Raw genomic sequence first — 21695 nt, 5'->3', positions numbered from 1 at the left:
CCAAATGGCTGTCTCCAACCTCTTGCGTCGGAGGGATGAATGCCTCAATGCTCTCGGCGATTTTGCCTAATTGGCATACTGATTCTGAACTGTATGGTCATCGAACGGAAACGTTTTGATCGCCCCTTGTGCAGTAACGAGGGTAAAGGTAACTTCGCACTTCTAATACTCATTTCTAATGTTTACAGAAATAACCCATAATTGAATTTTGTGAAAATTCTGTACCCGCACACATATGTCAGTTTGAATGTTTATTAGAGTATCACATAAAAATTTGAAGCAAATTGGTCAATAATTTTTTGAGTTATTTGCTAACACCATTTCCCTTTACGTATTATATACTCTGGTCATATCTTACATATGTTAAAGAAATATACAGCCTTTGTCTGTCTGAATGTTCTGAAGTAAATCGGTGAAAAAGTTTTCATATATTATCTATATATTTACGTCATATGCATACAAAAATATGTTACCTTGGCCTGTATGAATGTTTACTGAATTTTCGTGTAAAAATTTGAATTCAGTCAGTCAAGAGCTTCTCAAAATTTTGTTCCTAATGTTTCCTCTCCATACGACTCTTAGAGAGGCACCCTGGATGAAACTGGTATTAGTGCAGAAATTTCTGTATGTGTTACGTCAATACGTACAAAAATCAGTGTGTTGGCGATTTATTCTCTTCGTCGAACAGTCCTTTCACAAACTCATCCAAAATTTACGACCTGATGTTCTCGGTATGGTCGTAACAGCGCCGCTAAGCGGACTACACCTGTCAGTATATAGACCAACCGTTTTCTGTCCACAGTTTTAACACTTGACTTGCCGCTCAGTGTCGTACATAGTTGGAGGTGCTAACCAACCTAAAAACATACGGCTTGTTATAGCTGTAACTTTTAGTCTGCAAATGTTATGTTGTCCGATACACCGCCTTCATTCATCAGTAGAAATATCTGCTCTTACATCCCTTACACCACATATATACAGGCCCTCCCCTCCCCTACACAGACACAGAGAGAGAGAGAAAGCGAGAGAGAGAGAGAGAGAGAGAGAGAGAGAGAAAGGTTCAGAAAAATGTGGACACTCTTTGATTGTCAATAATAAAGGAACAAAATGACATAGCCTTACAAATTTTGCTTGGGGGGAAGGTTATTTTTTGTATTCAAAGTGGCCTCCATTAGGAGCCAAACAACGGTGATGCCGCTGAACTGTTGAGCGAACTACGGCTCTCAGCGTTGCCGACATGGTAGCTGCGCAGGACACCTCGATGGTTTCTTGTAGCTGGTTCAGGGATCTGAAATGGCCAATCTGATGTTCCGTAGCTACGGAAACTCAGATTGGCCATTTCAGATCCCTTGGTCAGTTTCGACGTTGTGCTACCTTACACCAGGGTTCCATCAAAGGAGTTTGCTGGAAGTTATTGAGAAGAAATTTGGGTCCTTACTCAGCAAATATTTCGTTTGTCCTCACTTCCACATATTTACTTTTTCACGGACATTCTATGAACAGGCTGATGACGTGCCTATGGGTAGACTTCGGTCACCTGTGATGGCCAGTATGAAGACTCTGAAGATAAGGCACTACACTCAGCACCATTAAAACCGATAGTCTTTTATAGATGTGTTGACGATACGTTCATCATTTGACCTCACGGGGAAGATGAGCGTTAAGTTTTCCTGCGACACCTGAACTCTACCCACAACCATATTCAGCTCACTAAGGAGGTGGAACAAAACGGTCAGTTGCTATTCTTGGATGTTCTGATTTGGAGAAAAGCCACACAAAACAACTGTGACAGAGGTTCTATCGAAGTAAACCCACACGCACATGTACTTTCACGCCTCTAGCTGTCGTCACCCGTCACAAAGAACAGGAGTATTAAACACGTTGGTCCACACAGCTCGTATGAACCCCGATGAAGAAAGCCTAAAACTGAAAGTGCACCACCTCAAAGACGTATTCCAGATAAACGGCTGTAGAGACACTCAAATTCGACGCTCTTTCAAGCGAAAGACCACACCACAGCCAACACCCGATGAAAACCATTCAAAAAAGTAGCCTACATTCCTTAGGCGGAATACGTAGCTAGAAAAATCGGTAGAAGTTTACAACGACAAAATTTGAAATGTGTGCACCGCCCGCCAGCAAAGACCAAATCCCTTTTGGGTACAGTAAAAGACGACCTGGAATTCCGAAAATGTGGAGTGTATTACATACAATGTGAGTGTGAGAATGCGTATGTCAGGTGAATCATTGGTACAACTGAAGAAACGTGCGCGGAACACAAATGGCACGCCGATCTCCAGCATCCCGCAAAATAATTGGATACTGCCTTAAAATCAACCACAGAATGAAATACAAAGATACAAAAATTACGCGCAACACATCCCACTATTGAGACAATGTATATACAGGGTGGTCCAGTGATCGTGACCGGGCCAAATATCTCACGAAATAAGCGTCAAACGAAAAAGCTACAAAGAACGAAACTTGTCTAGCTTGAAGGGGGAAACCAGATGGCGCTATGGTTGGCCCAATAGATGGCGTTGCCGTAGGTCAAACGGATGTCAACTGCGTTTTTTTTTTAAGAGGAACCCAAATTTTTTATTACATATTCGTGTAGTACGTAAAGAAATATGAATGTTTTAGTTGGACCACTTTTTTCGCTTTGTGATAGATGGCGCTGTAATGGTCACAAACGTATAAGTGCGTGGTATCACGTAAAATTCCTCCAGCGCGGACGGTATTTCCTTCGTGATACATTACTCGTGTTAAAATGGACCGTTTACCAATTGCGGAAAATGTCGATATCGTGTTGATGTATGGCAATTGTGATCAAAATGCCCAACGGGCGTGTGCTATGTATGCTGCTCGGTATCCTGGACGACATCATCCAAGTGTCCGGGTCCTTCGCAGGATAGTTATGTTATTTAAGGAAACAGGAAGTGTTCAGCCACATGTGAAACGTCAACCACGACCTGCAAACAAATGATGATGCCCAAGCAAGTTCATATTTTTAAAAAAACGCAGTTGATATCCGTTTGACCTGTGGCAGCGCCATCTAGCGGGCCAACTATAGCGCCATCTGGTTTCCGCCTCCAAACTAGACGAGTTTCGTTGTTTGTAGTTTTTTCGTTTGATGCTTATTTCGTGAGATATTTGTCCCGGTCACTATCAAAGGACCAACCTGTATACAAGGAGGTTATCGAAATCCGGCTTCATGAGTACCTCATCAACAAGGAAAGGGATTTAAACATAGTCAAACGTGGGCTCCGACATTGAATATTCTGCAAACGAAGCGGAAGAGGAATACCGAACACGGGGAAGGCGGAGCGTACACTGTGGAGCGCCACTCGACTGCCAATTGCGAGGTACAACCCCAACACCGCGGCTGTCATTCGCACGGTCGAAGATACACGATCGTCTGCGAGGGAGCAGGCGACAGGTATATAAACATCGCTTCCACCGGTAGGATGTCAGTAAGCAGCAGCAACGTGATGATGATAATGATTTCCAGAGTGAGATTTTTCACTCTGCAGCGGAGTGTGCGCTGATATGAAACTTCCTGGCAGATTAAAACTGAGTGCCCGACCGAGACTCGAACTCGGGACCTTTGCCTTTCGCGGGCAAGTGCTCTACCAACTGAGCTACCGAAGCACGACTCACGTCCGGTACTCACAGCTTTACTTCTGCCAGTATCCGTCTCCTACCTTCCAAACTTTACAGAAGCTCTTCTGCAAGGTTCGCAGGCACTCAGTGATGATAATGATGTCATGTTACACCATCGAAATTTCGTTCTTCAACGACCAATCAGTCTGTCTGCATGACGAAGAGACTTTCAATTATAGAACGCTTACTCATTTACTTCACACTTCTAATGCCTATGGGAATAATCCTGCGTTTAATTAGGCGAAAATTCTGTAGCTTTGCAGTGCTCTCATTATTAGACATTCCTCTAAATGCATATTACAAGAATTTTTATCATTTAGCCATTCTAGAGTTCATTTTTAAATTAACTTTTATGAAATTTTATGCCTGCATTACGATTATATATCCGATTACTTTGATGGGCCTAATCATTAGGACAACCTTTGTCTTGACCTCATTATCCCTCTAGTGATGACTTTCACCTTCTGTAATGTAAATGACCATGCTATCTCAAATACACTAGTGTTGACGGGAAGTACTATAGCTAAGAATTTCCTCAGCTGCTGGAGGAAGAACTTAGACAGCCCAAGGGATAATGGGCGGTGTGAGAAAACAAGCTCCACCTGCCTCTAACAGGGCTCGTAATCTATGTACGTGTTCAGTAACTCTGAGAAATAAGAACTGACACATGATCATAAAGATCTCGAATCTCTTCTGGTAACACAGAAGTCATACTCGAAGCCGGGATTAGTTTTTTTAGTCATTTCAAAATCAAAAAGAAAGCAATGTGCAGTGCACAGTAAAATGTGGAGTACACAAAGCGTTTGGTAAGGGCAACCGCACAGTTGCTAGCTGAGGTTGTCAGTGACGTAAACAGCGTCCACACTCTACTTGCAGCAGTATCTTATTCGACCATAGTTCAAAAAACTCTCCTCTTAAAAATGCCACTTTGAAGTGTCTATGCACTGATCAGCCGAACAACAAGCAGTGTTGCGGAATGACCCGCTGTCTTGTGATTTTATGTTCTTGGACTTAACTGACTCTCCCTACTGTACTATACTGAATTTAGTTGATTTATTATTATCGATTTTGTGCGTCCTATCCCATCGTCTAGTGTGGCTGAAAACTGAAGAACATCGATAGAAAATAAGCTTTATCTATTGTCAGAATCTGTCTATAAGCTTTGCGACTATTGACAGAGTGTGTCAGATATTAGTTGGAACCCCTCCAATGCCACGACACAGTTCAAACTCCACCAACTCGCCATAGTGCTACCAACAGTCCAGAGGTTGGATGGTGTCTTAGCGTTGCAGGGATTTGTGTCTGATGTGCACAGTGAACGGTGGCAGGCTCTACAGTCACCTTACCACAGTGGACATATTTCATTTTCGTCTTATGGATATAGTCCTCAGGCACATTAGGCGATGGGACAGGATATACCGGAATTAATAAAGTGAAATAAAGTAATAAAATCAGTGCAGTGCCAGAAGGAGGAGTCAAAGCAGACAGCAAAAATAAATAAATAAATAAATAAATATATAAAAATGAATGAGTGAAATCCAAAATACCTCAGGTTTGTGGTGCTCTCATAACTATCTCATTTATTGCCTGGTCCTGTAGATGATTATATTTGCTCGTATCCAACATGTTGCTTCTGACCCAGATTGTCCTGCATGTAGGTCTCAATGGCGGGTTTTTGATTTTGAACAGTTTTCAATATTTTATTATTACTATTCACATGCGAGACTTACTGTACCAGGCGATGTACAACAAGAGGCATTTTCTGAGTTTTGTTTCAACCTTTCTTTGTTCTCATATTAACGTTCATTCTCTCTGAACTGACTCTCTACCACTTTTCGGTCTTCTCGCGTTTTTCTGCCAGGCCACCTGTTCAGTCGCGAATTTCTTCCTAAAAATTTTGTTGTTGTGTTGTTGTGCTATACTTGCATTCTTAAGTCTTGTATTACGGCGCCAGTACGTTTTATTGTTTCAATTTTAGCCTTAATGCTAGTTCCGTAGAACTCCACCACCACTTCAGTAAATCGTATAGGTTCCATTTCTTTAATACTCACATAGAATTTTAGCCTGCGTTTTTTTGGAATAAAATTTGGTCCTAATCTGTAAGCTTCTCCTTCACAATAATTCGAGCCCAAAATTTTCCTTATTGCTCCTCATTCTCCCGTCTGGATTTCTTCACTGCCTTTCTTTCTGTTTAAAACTAGTGTTCCATCCTTATAAAGACACTTACGTATTTTTTTAGTTGTAACAAGCATGAAATCACCGTGACGGAATGTTGTTGCTGTGGTCTTGAGTCGGAATATTGATTTGACGCAGTTCTCCATGCTATAGGCCGATTCACGAACGATGGCGGTTCGTGCAGGTCGAGGCTCGTACGGGGATTGTACTGTTGCTGGTTACAAGCGATAGTTGCGGTACGGGCGTTCACATCGTTTACTCTTGAAGAAAGTGTGTATTCCGTAAATTGTGTCCCAATCTTGTTTATATAGAAAATGTCGCTGATCACCACCATCAGCGATGACAACTCGCAAGAACTGGAATAAAAATTCAATAAATAATTCGTAACGACCACGTTTAATGCTTGTACTCGTTACAAAGTTCACAGCAGAGCGCTCAGAACACAGTTGGCTAAACTCGACCGCCATCGTTCGTGATTCCTAACTATAGCATACTTTATTTGGTCATACTCTATATGACCCTTCTTCAGCAGAATTTAGTTCTATTTAATATCATTTGATATTCTGTTGACTATAAATTTGAAATTTCAAACTTCCTCTTCTTTGTGTTGTAGCCTCTTCACTAACCTCACAAAGTGGTACTCATGAACATAACAGTCATAGCTCCGTCTCGTTCCTTTACTTGTCAACAACTAATCATTAGTTCGGCCTGAGTGCAGTTCAAGATTGCAGTTGAGCTTCCCTCTACTTAGTGTTGTAGATGCTGGATTTACGTGGAGACAAGGGGCGTATAATATAATATTATCGGCCAGTGGGGAAATGGCTCGAAAACATAAGTCATAACATCTGGAACTTTGTCAAGAGCTGCTCTGGGGATATTTTAATTATGTTGTCTGTACATGTGTGGGTGCCTTGCACTAACAATAACTAAATATTGGGCATTACCAAATAGTAATGCACTCCCGAGTGAAGTACACCACAGAAATTAACAAGACTCATTATGTTCTTGCATGATAAACAAATGAAAAAAAATTGTCAGCACCGTAGATAAGGTATTCGTGATGTGTCTGCCGGCCGCTGTAACCGAGCGATTCTAGGAGCTTCAGTCCGGAACGGCGCTGCTGCTACGGTCGCAGGTTCGAATCCTGCCTCGGGCATGGATGTGTGTTATGTCCTTAGGTTAGTTAGGTTTAAGTAGTTCTAAGTCTAGAGGACTGATGACGTCAGATGTTAAGTCCCATAGTGTTTAGAGCCATTTGAACCATTTTGTATTGTATCTGGGTAAGAATACTCGTTGTGGAATAACTGAGACAGCTAGTGTAGATAATACATAGTTTATTGTCAGTAGCACGATACAGAGAAAAGCCTGTGCACACACAACTGCTGTTCAGAGCGAACTGGCTCAGCAGAAGGTATGCTCACCACAGCCCCTCTAACCACTGCCCAAGGAGTCTCCTACTTGCTACAGTTATCGATGGTGGGATCGCCACATGGCTGGCTTCTGAGCAGGGCACGGGTAGACCATTTCTCAGCGAGAGAGTGAAAGAGAAGGTGTGCTGTTGTCTTCACCCCACTTTCAATACAAATGGTATTGTATAAAGTGGAGAGGGAATCAGTGGGATCGGCTATTGTGTGACTGTACGTCTGCGTTGCAGCGGCGTGGGGGGGTGAAGGTTTAGCCTCTCAGGACGGCAGGGGCAATGTTACAGTTGCCTTCACATCAACTTTCGTGTGTGGCAGATGATGCTGCATCTTAGTGGGTGTCATGATAAGCGCTCCATCAGCTGATAATCAGTGACATGACCGTACAAGGTTTGACATCGTATGGGAGTGTGTAGGTGCGAGTGAACTGTCTGGAGAGGAACCCATCAACGACCTGCCATTTCCCGCGCTGTCCTTCAATGATGATGAAGTCGTCGGCCAGTTTCACTGCCACGTCTTTCGACTGAAACTGCTGCACAGTGAGTTTCACTACGAAAGTGTTGTCGTCGTTCAATGTTTTAGATGTACATGCATGCTCTCAAGGCTGTAAGAACAGCCATTTATGTGTGTTGTACCTTCCATCGATTGTGCCTCTGGTACCCCGCAAAGTTCATGCGGGTTTAAGAAGAATCACTGTAACAGTGGTCGGTTTCCCACAGAGGAAAATATCAAAGGTTAGCTCCGTATTTTAGTACTCTGTGGGTACCTGAATATGATGTCTGCAAGGCAGGTGGGATCATCCCGCATCATGACATAGTCAGAGTCTTTTCTAGAAGTACAAAAATTTTTGGTAATCTACGTGCCTGCAGGGATGGTATTCTTAGGATCCCGTTGTACTGTTTCACTTTGCGGAAGAGAGTAGGTAGTTACTGTTTGCCAGTAGTATGTCAGCGAGACAAAGAAGGATGATAGGGAGAACGGCTCCTCAAGTAGGATTTCTACTGATGAAGCGTGGAAGTCTTTTTTACACGAAGATCGCATGCCTAAAAGTACCCACGGCAAGGATTCTCTCTAACCAGCAATGTGATACGAGTACAGTTTCTAGTGAGCAGTGCCATCACTCCACCAACTCATTGCTTTGAGGGTGACGCACTGTGATGCGCCAGTGCTGGAAACTGACCAATTTTTGACAGTGTACACCGTCCTGTATTGCAGCGTTGATAATCTGGAGACGTTTATGGCCGGTTTTTGCAGTCTTCTTTGACGTTTGACAATACAAAACAGCCCATTATTAGTTTGTTTGTGTGATGTACACTTGGGGGCGACAGCTCATATAGTCAGCCGAAATTTGCTTTCCGCATATTGAGTAGAATGAAGAGGCTGATACGGTTTTGACATATCGCATCAAACCTCCACCACCATGAGGTACACTGCTTTCAGGTCAGTCGTGCAATTATCTAGGAGGTTGAGTGTTTGTTCGACCTATTGTTGTACTTTTGCTAGCTCATCGTAGTCAGTGTCCATCAAGAGTATGTTTTCCTGGGAAAGTTGCGATTTCATTGTATGTCTGTGCAGGTCCTTGATATTTATCGTTGCTGTTGTTGTTGTTGAGGTCTTCAGTCCAGAGACTGGTTTGATGCAGCTCTCCATGATACTCTATCCTGTGCAAGCTTCTTCATCTCCCAGTACCTTCTGCAACCTACATCCTTCTGAATCTGCTTTGTGTATACATCTCTTGGTCTCCCTCTACGATTTTTGCCCTCCAGTACTAAATTGCTGATCCTTTCACGTCTCAGAAAATGTCCTACCAATTCATCCCTTCTTCTAGTCAAGTTGTGCCACAAATTTCTCTTTTCTCCAATTCTGTTCAATACCTCCTCATTAGTTATGTGATCTACCCATCTAATCTTCAGCATTCTTCTGTAGTACCACATTTCGGAAGCTTGTATCCTCTTCTTGTCCAAACTATTTATCCTCCATGTTTCACTTGCATACATGGCTACACTCTATACATATACTTTCAGAAACTACTTCCTGACACTTAAATCTGCACCTGGTTAGCCGAGCGGTCTAGCGCACGGCTTTCCGGAGTGGGAAGGAGCGCCTGGTCCCCGGCACAAATCCGCCTGGCGGACTTGTGTAGAGTTCCGGTGAGCCGGCCGGTCTGTAGATGGTTTTTAGGCGGTTTCCCTCTGCATCGGCGAATGCGGGCTGGTTCCCCTTATTCCGCATCAGCTACACTACGCCGGCGATTGCTGCGCAAACAAGTTCTCCACGTACGCATACAGCACCATTACTCTACCACGCAAACATAGGGGTTACACTCGTCTGGTATGAGACGTTCCCTGCGGAGGGGGGGGGGGGGGGGGGAGGGGGGGGTATCCACCGGGGGCCGAACCGCACAATAACCCTGGCTTCGGTGTGGGGTGGAGTGAAGTGGGATGCGGTAGTCATCGTGTGAGGTTGTGGACCACTGCGGCTGCGGTGGGGACAGAGCCTCTCCATCGTTTCTAGGTCCCCTGTTAACATACAATACAATACATGCAATAAATCTATACTCGATGTTAACAAATTTTTCTTCTTGCTTTCCTTGCCATTGCCAGTCTACATTTTGTATCCTCTCTACTTCGACCATCGTCAGTTATTTTGCTCCCCAAATAGCAGAACTCATTTACTACTTTAAGTGTCTCATTACCTAATCTAATTCCCTCAGCATCGCCCGATTTAAGTCGACTACATTCATTATCCTCATTTTGTTTTTGTTATTGTTCATCTTATATCTTCCTTTCAAGATACAGGCCATTCCGTTCAACTGCTCGATATTTATTGTAAGCTGTGCGATATATCTAGGCATCGAAAACTCCATAGGAAGCAGTCTTTTGGTGGGTTATACATGGAATCGGCCAGTGGTCGGTGATCACTGTAGGTGCTACATTGTCTGCCCTCATGGTTTCCTTTGAAATGAAGCACCACTGTATATACCACCAACAACTCCCTATCATATACTGACCACTTGTGGTGGGACTCATTTAGTTTCTGTGAAAACAACGTAACAGCTTCTGTACTTCTGCTGTGATCTGCTGAAGCACTGGTCCAAACACCATATCGCTCACGTCAGCAGGAATTGTCAGGGTAGCCAGTGGCAGCCGGTGTCCCAGTGTCGTAGCATGAGATGGACTGCCTTTAATCTAATCAGACACTTGTTGCATATGTGGGGTCCATACAAGATTTCTTTCGTCACATGCTGCCGTTGCATTCGCCAGTGAAGCCTAAATGGCAGCCTCATGGGGTAAGTACCATCTGTAAAAGTTCACCATGCCGAGTAATCGGCGTAATTCGTGGTAGTTCTGGGACCGCAATGAGTTTGTGTTAGCTTAGGTGATCGGATGCCGTCTTTGCTATCAGAGTGGCTAAGGAAGTTCATTTCATATTTTGACAATTTTGTCGTTTATCACAACGCCAAAAAATGATTGTGAGCTGTTCATTTTTGTGTGGGGAGGGGAAAGAGATTAAAATATCATCGAGATATCCCTATCAGAAAGAGGACTGTAAAAGAATTTGTCTATGAATTGTTCCAAGTTTGCATTCTTCAGATCACAAGGCATGATCAGAAGTTCATAAAGCCCAAATGGAATGACGATTTCTGTCTTGGGTATGTCCTTCTTGAGTATGTCCTTCGTGTCCTTAGGAATTTGCAAATAAGCTTTTCTACGTTCTAAAACACTGAACACAGAAGCACCTTCTAAGGTGTGGGTGAAGTCTTGAATGTTCAGGTAGCTATTGGCGATTGTATGAACTTTATAATCACCACATAATCTATATGTGCTGTCCTTCTTGGGAACAAGAAGGATGGGTGAGGCCTGAGTGCTCCAGACTGTCTGACGATTGCAGTTTTCAGCAATTCACCTACAGTCGACTACTTGAGGTCAGTGATCGCGCATTGTGGTGAAACAGAGACACGAGCATAGTATTAGCATTGAAATTATGTGCAGCCCTCTCTCAGATAGCATTCTGTTGCAACATCACGTGACTTCTGAGAAGCAGCCGGCACACATCCACAGTGTCCAGACATTGTGAGAAAAATGCACTCTAATGACCTGTTTCGGTAGTGGAACAGGTGTTGCAATCTATCCCAGTGATTTGTGTGCCCGCTGTTGAAGTCTCAACGCTCACTGTACCTCTCGTGATAGCAGTGTTGGAACAGTGTGACTGCTCATATGTGAAGTGTTGCAGATAACTGAAGCTTATATCTGGTCGAAAAAATTTTGATGTATGAGGATCTCACGCTTCAGATCCACAGAGAGTTGGAAGTGGCGAAGAAAGCCTGTCCCCAAGACAGATTCTCTGTCATGGGCTTGAGTCATGTAGATCCATGCCGACTGTTCGAGTATCATTGCCCTAAATCGCGGTAGGAGAATCGTTTGCAGCGACAAGTCAGACAGCCATGATATGAACAATTCACTCTGCCCGAGTGTCCTCACAGGGGGGTGGTGCTCAGTTCTGAGCCGTTATCAATGATAAGCAATTGGTTGGTCGACTTACCCAGTATGTAGGGTCTGCCATCGTCGCATGAATTTGTGACAAAACTAGTTAGGCCCATGTCTCGTAATAGTGGGCAACTTGGACGACTGCTGCGACCTAGGGCACCTATCTCAGATCGTGTTTCAAGTCTGGACGATTGCTCGGTGGCGAAAAGTTGCATGCTTTGTCGCCGCACTTTTTATGTTTGCTCCTCCAGGCCAGAAGTCACTGTTCTTGTGGCAGCCGTTGACAGCGTCATCCTTGGCTGTATCCGTGAATACTCAGGTTGCTCAACTTTGAGCAGCCACACGCTTTGGTGTAATCCTAGGCTGTGCTGCTCGCTGTCATTGTTGTCCAGGCCTGTTGTTGTTGTAGTCTTCTTCAGTCCGGAGACTAGTTTGATGCAGCTCTCCATGCTACTCTGTCTGTGCTGGCCTCTTCATCTCCGAATAACTACTGCAGCCTACATCCTTCTCAATCTCGTTAGTGTATTCATTTCTTGGGGTCCCTTTACTATTTTTACCCACCACGCATCCTTCTAATACTAAACTGGTGATCCCTTCATGCCATAGAACGTGACCTACCAACCGATCCCTTCTAGTCAAGTTGAGCCACGAATCCCTCTTTTCCCTCATTCTATTCAGTACCACCTCATTAGTTAAGTGTTCTACCCGTCTAATCTTCGGCGTTCTTCTGCAGCACTACATTTCAAAAGCTTCTGTTCTATTCTTGTCTACGCTGTTTATCGCCCATGTTTCATTTCCATACAAATACTTTCAGAGAAGACTTCCTGACACTTGAATCGATACTCGATGTTAACAAATTTCTCTTCTTCAGAAACGCTCTCCTTGCCACAGCCATTCCTTGCAGCCTACATTTTATATCCTCCCTACTTCGACCATTATTTTGCTTCCCAGATAGCAAAGCTTATCTGCTACTTTAAATGTCCGATTTCCTGATCTTATATCCTCCTTTCAAGACACTGTCCATTCCGTTCAGCTGCTCTTCCAAATCATTTCCTGTCTCTGACAGAATTACAATGTCCTCTGCAAACCTCAAAGTTTTTACTTCTTTTCCATGGATTTTAATTCCTATTCCAAATTTTTCTTTTGTTTCCTTTACTGTTTGCTCAATATACAGATTGAATAACATCGGGGATAGGCTACAGCCCTGTCTCACTCCCTTCTGAACCACTGCTTCCCTTCCATGCCCCTCGACTCTTATCACTGCCATCTGATTTCTGTACAAATTGTAAATATATTTTTGCTCCCTGTATTTTACACCTGCCACGTTCAGAATTAGAAAGAGAGTATACCAGTCAATATTGTCAAAAGCTTTCTTTAAGTCTACAAATGCTAGAAACGTAGGTTTGCCTTTCCTTAATCTTTCTTCTAAGATAACTTGCAGGGTCAGTATTGCCTCACGTGTTCCAACATTTTTACGGAACCCAAACTGATCTTCCCCGAGGTTGGCTTCTTCCAGTTTTTCCATTCGTCTGTAAAGAATTCGTGTTAGCATTTTGCAGCTGTGACTTATTAAACTGATAGTTCTGTAATTTTCACACCTGGCAACTCCTGGCCCATCTGCCAAAATTAATTTACATTCTATCACTTTCTCCTGATGCGAAATCATGGCAGTCTGTATCTGTGACTGTAGTTTGACGATCCACAGTGCCCATAGCGAGTTGTCTGCCATGAGAATCCAGTCATATAACATACGGAGGCGCCTCTAATCATTCCTTATAATTGACTTGATGTAGTTGTTGCTGCGGTATTTTGTCTAGATGGTGGAGCAGTGCCGCCTTTGCCATTTTGAATTTGCCATCAGCTGGTTGCGTCTTGTATAATACTGCTGATGATGTCAACATATTTCCTTACGTGGCTCAAGACAGTGGCAACTTTGGTGTTGTCGTTGCAAATGCAATAGTACTGCTGGATGCACTCAACGACGGCAAACAACTTCACCAGTTGGTCCAGGCAAATTGGAGGCATATTGGGTTGAGATCCCGTTTGAACAAATGCTCCACAGTAAATTACCATCATACGTTTTATTACAGTGCAGTACATCCTATACACACTATTGGGTTTTGAGACCCCAGTTTTTACCTCAGGCCCTTCTAGTGCTTATTAGAGAAGGTTTTGCCTTGGAACATATACTCCAATACTGTGGAGCATTTGTTCAAACGGGACCTCGACCCAATATGCCTCCAATTTGCCTGGACCAACTGGTGAAGTTGTTTGCCGTCGTTGAGTGCATCCAGCAGTACTACCCTTTATAAGGGTTACTCCTATATACTTCACTCATCCCTCTAATGGTAGTGTTTCATCAAGTAGCAAGAGATTCCAGTATACATGCTGGACTTGCTTCCTTTTACCTACAACAGTTTTCTTGGAGTTGATTCTTAGATCCTGTTTTCTGCACCAGTTTTCCAGAATGTCTAGTGGAAGTTGTGCTATTATTGTAACAGTACTAGCATATTTGACAATTATTACTATGCGTCCGTGTACGAGTATCCTTGTCAAAAGTAGCACATCATATTTAAGTCTTCAAAGCGCTCATTCATTACTTGGTTCGACAATAATGGGGACAAAATCTCTCCTTGTGGACACGTCCTGATGGTACTGATTTTCATTTTCTCATTCATCATGGTGGCTTCTATCTCTCTTCTACTTAGTATGGTCTCAATGCACCTATATACGATGGTGGTCTCAGTGCTATGCTCTTCTGCAGCTCTAACCATGAATTCGACGGTCGAATTGATAAAAGGTCCCTCGATATCCAGGAAAATGCAATGAACTATTTCACGAAATTGTAGACCTTTTCCTACCGTCCTAACAAGCTGGTGAAGTGTTGTTTCACTTGCTTTGCCCAGTTGATATGCGTGTTGGTTTACATGTAGATAAACTTCAGTTAACCTCTTCTCCCTAAAGTGCACGGTAACCTGTTTTTCTAATGTATTTAGAACAAGTAGAACAGACGGATCAATCTCATATCCTTAGCCTTGGTATGATCACTTCTCCCTGGCGTCGGAGTCAAAACAACGCTCACTGTCCGCCAAGCATTAGGAGTTATTCCTGCTGCTAGGCTAACCCTAAGGTGACAATGTAGGAATCTAATTAGATCTCCTCCTGCTTGTTGCAGTAGAGATGGAGAGATACTATCATGGCCTAGTGACTTGAATGGTTGAACCGTTCCCACTGCTCATTGGGTGTTTATGAAATCAGTACCTTCTCTGGCGAATTACCTGTTTTCTTTTTTACCACCTGTAAACCAGTGCCTCTCAGGGAAAAATCTTGGTCTGTATTGTCCACCTGAGTCCATGGATGGAAGTGAGTCTTGAGGAACACATACAGTGTCTACTTGTATACTCGCCATTCTCCTCCCTTAGAATATCTCCTGGGTTTGTTGGTATTCTCTTGTTTTTGACAATGGCACCCTGATATTCGGCCCATTGTCCTTGAGGTCTTAATGGTAGATGTCACTGCTTCTGCCATTTCCTCAAAATCTTCTAGATTCTTTATCGAAGTTCTGAAGGTTTTAAGGGAAGGGAAAGATCCACCATGGTTTAATAGTCGTGTTAGAAAAGAGCTACGTATACAATGAGCACTTCATCTCAGATTCAAGAGAAGTAAAAACCTAGCTGACAAACAAGAGCTGAACGAAGGAAATGAGCGTAAGGAGAGCAATGAGAGAAGCGTTCAATGATTTCGAAAGTAAGACATTGTCAACCGACCTGAGTAAATCATTCTCTCAGCGACCACACCGGCACCGAAACTGAAGATGACAGAGAGAAGAAATACTGAATTCGGTCTTCCGACGCTGTTTCACCGCGGAAGATCGTAACACTGTCCCTCCTTTCAATCGCCGTGCGAGCGTCGAAGTAGAAGATATTGAGATAACCGATCGCGGACTTGAAAAACAGCTAAAATCGCTTAGTAGTGGGAAGGCTTCAGGACCAGATGAGATACCTATAAGAGTGTATAAAGATTATGCGAAATAACTTGCTCCCCTTCTAGCAGTAATTTATCGTAGATCGCTTGAGCAACGACTGGAAAAAAGCGCAGGTCATTCCCGTTTTTTAAGAAAAGCCCTAAGACAGATCCACACAATTATGGAACATGTTTTATGCTCAAGAACTATAATGTTCTTGGAAAATGAACAGCTCCTCTATCAAAATCAACATAGATTCCGCAAACAGAGATCCTGCGAAACTCAATTCGCTCTGTTCCTCCATGTGATCCACAGCGCAGTGGACAACGACGCTCAGGCTGATGCCGTGTGCTTTGATTTCAGTAAGGCATTTGACACCGATCCTCATTGCCGTTTAATGAAGAAGAAATACAAGCTTATGGAGTGTGTGAGGAGACCTGCGATTGGATTCAAGACTTTCTTGCAGATAAAACTCAGCACGTCGCTCTTAATAGAACTAAATCGATAGATTAAAGGTAATATCCGGAATCCCACAGGGAAGTATGATAGGACCGTTGCTGTTCACAAAATATTTAAATGATCTAGTAGAAAGTTTCGGATGCTCTTTAAGGCTATTCGCAGATGATGCAGTTGTTTATACCAAAGTAGCAACCCCAGACGATAGTAAGAATTTGTAGAACGACCTGCAGAGAATTGATGAATGGTGCAGACTCTGACAGTTGACCCTGAACGTAAATAAATGTAACATATTGCGCATACATAGGAAAAGAAATCCACTACTGTACAGCTACATTACTGATGACAAACAGCTGGAGACAGCGTCTGCCGTAAAATATGTAGGTGTAACAATCCAGAGCGACCTTAAGTGGAATGACCATCTAAAACAGATAGTGGGAAAAGCAGACGCAAGACTCAAATTCATTGGAAGAATGTAATATCCTCGAAAGAAGTCGCTTATAAGGTGCTTGTTTGTCCGATTCTTGAATATTTTTCATCTATCTAAGATCCCTATTAGGTAGGGCTGTTAGAGGAGATAGAGAAGATCCAACGAAGAGCGGCGCGTTTCGTCACGGTCGTCACGGGATGGTTTAGCTGGCGAGAGAGCGTTACGGAGGTGCTAAACAATCTAACAATCTACAGTGGCAGAAGTTACAAGAGAGACGTTGTGCATAACAGAGAGATTTACTATTGAAATTTCGGGACAGCACTTTTCGGGAGGATTCAGACAACATATTACTCCCCCCCCCCCCCCTTGTAGTTCTCGCGTATTGACTAAGAGGAGAAAATTCGAGAAATTAGAGCTAATACAGAGGCTTACCGACACTCATTCTTCCCACGCACTATTCGCGAGTGGAACAGGATTGGAGGCATCAGATAGTTGTACCGAAATTACCCTCCGGCACACTCCATTAGGTGGCTTTTAGAGTATGATGTAGATGTAAATTAATAGGATCGATTTTAAAACGGCCCAAAAATCGCTGAGTAATTAATTCTCGGATTTTTCCCTCTCAACCATAACGTGTAAGCAAAATTCATCTCCACGCTTGCCTATATTGTCTGTCTCTCTCTGTGCAATGTGTCACTCATCTTGCACAGAGTTTCCTCATAGTTAATTCTTCACGTAAAATGTACCTATAGCGGCAGTATTAGATGTTTTTAATGACCCATCATCCAATTCCAAATTGTGTACTTCATCAATATCTCATCTGTGGGTGCAGTTGTGAGACATCTTTTGCATGTGAATCTTGATGTACCCATGGCCTATTATTTTATCCAAAAAATTGCGATGATTTAGTGGTAAACAACTTTCTTCTGCCAATATTTTGATTGTAAACTGTTAGCCATCTGGGTCATAAAAGCTGATGGTAAAGCACCTCTTTTCGATTTATATACCAGTAGGGCAATCCAACTGCATATGCGTACATGGGACATTATGGTAGGTGAAATACTACACAGCCCGTAGAGACATATGCTAGAGTGACGTCCTCTGTTAGGGATGCTGTATCAGATTTGGTCGTTAGATCTATATCGTTATCTGTGAGAGCATTATTGCTCCACAGTCATTTACTATTCTGTTTTATGATCTCATGGTTACTTCGTCTCATTGTAAAAAAATTTTCAGCTTGGAGACAAACGTTTGTAACTATTGGCAAATGGGGATTGGTGCTTATTCTTCATCAAGCGGTGTCTTTTTTGGAGAGGCTGAGCACAGAGCCTCCACGCAGCAATCAATAGACTATATCAGTGATAGCTGTTGTGTGCTTGCTGCAGATGGGCCAAACAGGACCCAATGACATTTGTTTGCAAGTTTTATCAGTTGTTTATTGCTTATGGACATAACCTAGGTGCTCATGAACAGTATCTCAGTCATTACGTTCCATCAGGAGCATAAAGCAGAAGTATTTTCAGTTAAAAGTTGCTTCCCTCTCTAATAGCAATTTACTGTAGATTACTGGAGCAGTCAGACGACTGACGCCAGTTTGTTGAAGAAATATGGAACACATTTTATCGTTATTTATTATGATCATTCCTAGGAACAAGAATCTCCTAGTTATGAACCAACATATATTTCACAAAAACATTGGCTTTGTTGAACTCAGATCGCTCCACTTCCCAAGGAGATTCAGAGGACTGTTGATAACTCAGTGCTGATGCCATTATCCTTTCCTTCCAGAAGACCGTCGAAACAGTTCTGCACTGTGCATGGGAGCGTGTAGAATTTTATTAATTCTGATACTTTGCTAATTTTCTGTTCTCCTACTGCTTTTCTTTTTAAAATCAATTCTTGCGAAGCACTGCAAAATAAAATTTCCTCCCAGATTTTCATTTTATCTTGTTGCTGGTTGACTGTTTGTGATTTTTTTCAAGTTTTTGAAAATTATTCCTCAATTCCACATAATTTTATACATGGTGGAGTTCGAAAAGCCGTGTTCTCATCATAGAAGATTGTAACTCAGTAGGAACAAGCATTATGACAGCACTGGCACTCAAAGCAGCGGACTAAGTAACATGATGGCAGTTATTCTGGTATTTTATTGTGCGACAGGTTGATTGTACATGTAGTTTGTAAGTCTATAAGATTCTTGTATGGATTTTGTTTGATGATGGGAGTATGATATTTCAGAACGCTCCACATGTGTGCCATAAAGAGCCTCATGTCAGGGGCGTCCCAGTTTTGAGCCATTCTGCACATCCTTCTCAACTAACCCTGACATCCAATAAGTATACTGTTCCCTTGGGACGCCGTGCTGTGAGGCGCATTGGACGGCGATATTCTCTGTCTAGACTCCCACACGGTCATACGTCAGACACAACCATAGCAGTTTTACGTATGGGTGCCTGCTGCAACACAGCTTGGCCACGTGGAAGATAGCTCCCTCTCTACCATAACGTGTAAGCAAAATTCATCTTCTCCACGCTTGCCTATATTGTCTGTCTCTCTCTGTGCAATTTGTCGTCCTACTTGACGTGGAATTTAAAGTGATTACACCACTATAATATGATTAATATCATTGAACATTGTGACTGGAGTTGATGACTAACTTTTAAGAAATCCTCCTGATTGCTTCTATCAACTTACCAGTGGAAATATGTTTTGTTGACAGATTTTTAATGATCGTGAACACAACTTGGGCCACATTCTGGCTGTTGCCTACCATGCACTCCTCTTTCATGAGAATCTGTACCAATACAGGTTTGAATACCGTGGTGTGCATTCCATGGCTGAGAACATCGAAGCTCTCAAAGAGGACGGTAAGTTCGAACAACCTGAAAAATTAACTTCTCTTTAATGTTAGTGAATGTGATACCAAATACAAGTATCAGAGGGTTACTTCAGCAATGTCAAATTCCTTCAGAGTGACAATTAAGGTAACGTTCCTGTCAGCCAAATAGCTATCTTTGCAATCTGTTGGTTATGTCTGCATTGTTTCGCCTAGGAGTAGAATGTGTTAACTAGTCTACAAAAACAATATACACCACACGCCAACAAACGTTTTCCATCACCTCTTGTTACGAAATTTGTGGCACAAAGAACAGAAGTTGTGACTGGGGCATGCCTATATATTCATTTGCCGCGTGTCCAGATTAAAATATGTGTACCGACAAAGTCATCTGTTTTCCATGAGGGGTTATTCAAAGAACACCAGAATGTGGTGTAACGTCCCCTTGCTTGGAACCCTCTGCAGGTCCGGGGATTAGAATAGGCCCAATATATTCCTGCCTGTCGTAAGAGGCGGCTAAAAGGAGTCTCACACGTTTTGGCCTTTATGTGATGGTCCCCAGGAGGGTTTGACCTCCATTCTTCAAAATTTTCCCGATGAGTGAGCCAATTGGGGAAGGGCGCATTACATTGTGCATCGTGTCCATTGTGCATTGAGAGTTTTAGCCCACTTTCTCGTCGTGGCATTGTAGTCCAGCTCATTCTCCATCTCTTTGGCGACGACACACTCCTGGATGCGTTTTCCACCATGCACTATGCAGTGTCGCTTTCTGCATCGACGATGACCATCGACTTCTTTGCACCTGATATCCAGCATGGTGGCCAGTCCGTTGTGATCAGGCCACCATGCACAACGTTGCTTGTAGTCCCCTGACCACACAGAGATCGCTCTGCTAGTGCCTGCACTGTTAACTCCCCACATATGCCAAGGGGTGGGTTCCCATCCCGCTGGGGCATTGGGACCCCTGGCAGTGGCCATCCTGCCAGATGGCCCTTGCTGCTGCTGGGTGGCGCCCGTGCAGAGGCCCCTTGGTCGAGGTGGGTGGCATCAGGGAGGATGACACGCAATGAAGCGTAGTCCATCTTTTCTTGCTGGTCTTGCTGGTGGTGAAACACCAGTAGTCTCTTAAGTGTTCACGAGCTCAATTCAGTGCACGGTAGTACAACCCCAGATCGTTCCCCTCCCTGGCCACACCATCAGAGGAACCTCAGGCTAAGGATGGAAGCAGATCTTATTCGCCCCAGTGCCTTGTATGTTCAAAAGCTGATGGGGAATCTTTCGTGATGATGAAGCCTCAGTTTTTGTTGAGCATTTACGGTACAAGTTTGGGAAGGTGGAGTCATTGTCCAAAATGAGATCTCAGTCAGTCTTGATCAAAACAGCATCCTCTGCCCAGTTATGCACGATACTCGCTTGTGACAAGTTGGGGGATTTTTCTGTAACCGTCACGCCCCATAAGAGCTTAAATATGGTCCAAGATATCATATTTCACAGGGACCTTCTTTTGCAGTCTGACGATGAGCTGCGCGGCAACTTAAAGCGACAAGATGAACATTTCGTCTGGTGTGTCCACTAGGGTCCGAGGGATAATCAGGTTGCCACTGGTGCCTTCATCTTGCGTTTTGAGGGCGATACATTGCCTGAGAAGGTCAAGGTGATGATCTACCACTGTGATGTAAAGCCCTAATCCCTCCCCTGATGTGCTTTAAGTGCTGGAAGTTTGGCCATATGTCTTCCTGCTGTATTTCCAGCGTCACATTCTGAGATTGTGGACGCCTATCACATCCCAATACTCCATGTGCCCCGCCTCCAATCTGTGTCAACTCTGGAGAGTACCATTCGCCTTGCTCGTCAGACTGCAGGATTCTCCAGAAAGAAAGGAAAATCATGGAGTACAAGACCCTGGACTGACTGACCTACACTGAGTCTAAGAGAAAATTTGAACACCTGCGTCCTGTATGTATGACATCGTCTTATGCTGTCGCTACAACAGTTCTGGCATCACCAGCTCCACCAACCCCAGTCACCTCTCATATCCAGAAGACTACACCTGCCCCCTTGATGGTGGGGGGGGGGGGCATTTCCCTCCCTGTTGCTCCCACACGACCTACTTTGGGAGCAACTACGCCCGCCCCAAACACTCGGGATGTCCATCACCACTTCTAAGCTTGAGAAGCGTTAAGTCTTCTTCAGCTTCTCTCGCTAGGAAGGGGTCCCTTGCGCCACTCCCTTCCTAGATTTCTGCTTGTTGCTGAAGAGCAAG

The 21695-nt window shown here is 43.5% G+C and overlaps 1 protein-coding gene across 1 annotated transcript in view; it reads left to right on the top strand.

Moving 5' to 3' along the window:
- The window catches only part of LOC126284614 (carboxylesterase 1C-like), a 487963-nt gene that overhangs the window by 328017 nt on the left and 138251 nt on the right, over positions 1-21695 (top strand). Inside the window, exon 10 of the mRNA XM_049983679.1 lies at positions 19316-19463. Within this exon, the coding sequence (XP_049839636.1) occupies positions 19316-19463 (148 nt within the window). The remainder of the gene's footprint in view (positions 1-19315; positions 19464-21695) is intronic.

Source organism: Schistocerca gregaria, chromosome 8 (genome assembly GCF_023897955.1).
Source record: "Schistocerca gregaria isolate iqSchGreg1 chromosome 8, iqSchGreg1.2, whole genome shotgun sequence".
In the NCBI taxonomy this organism is placed as follows: Eukaryota; Metazoa; Arthropoda; class Insecta; order Orthoptera; family Acrididae; genus Schistocerca; species Schistocerca gregaria.
This window is presented reverse-complemented; position numbering and strand designations above follow the sequence as displayed.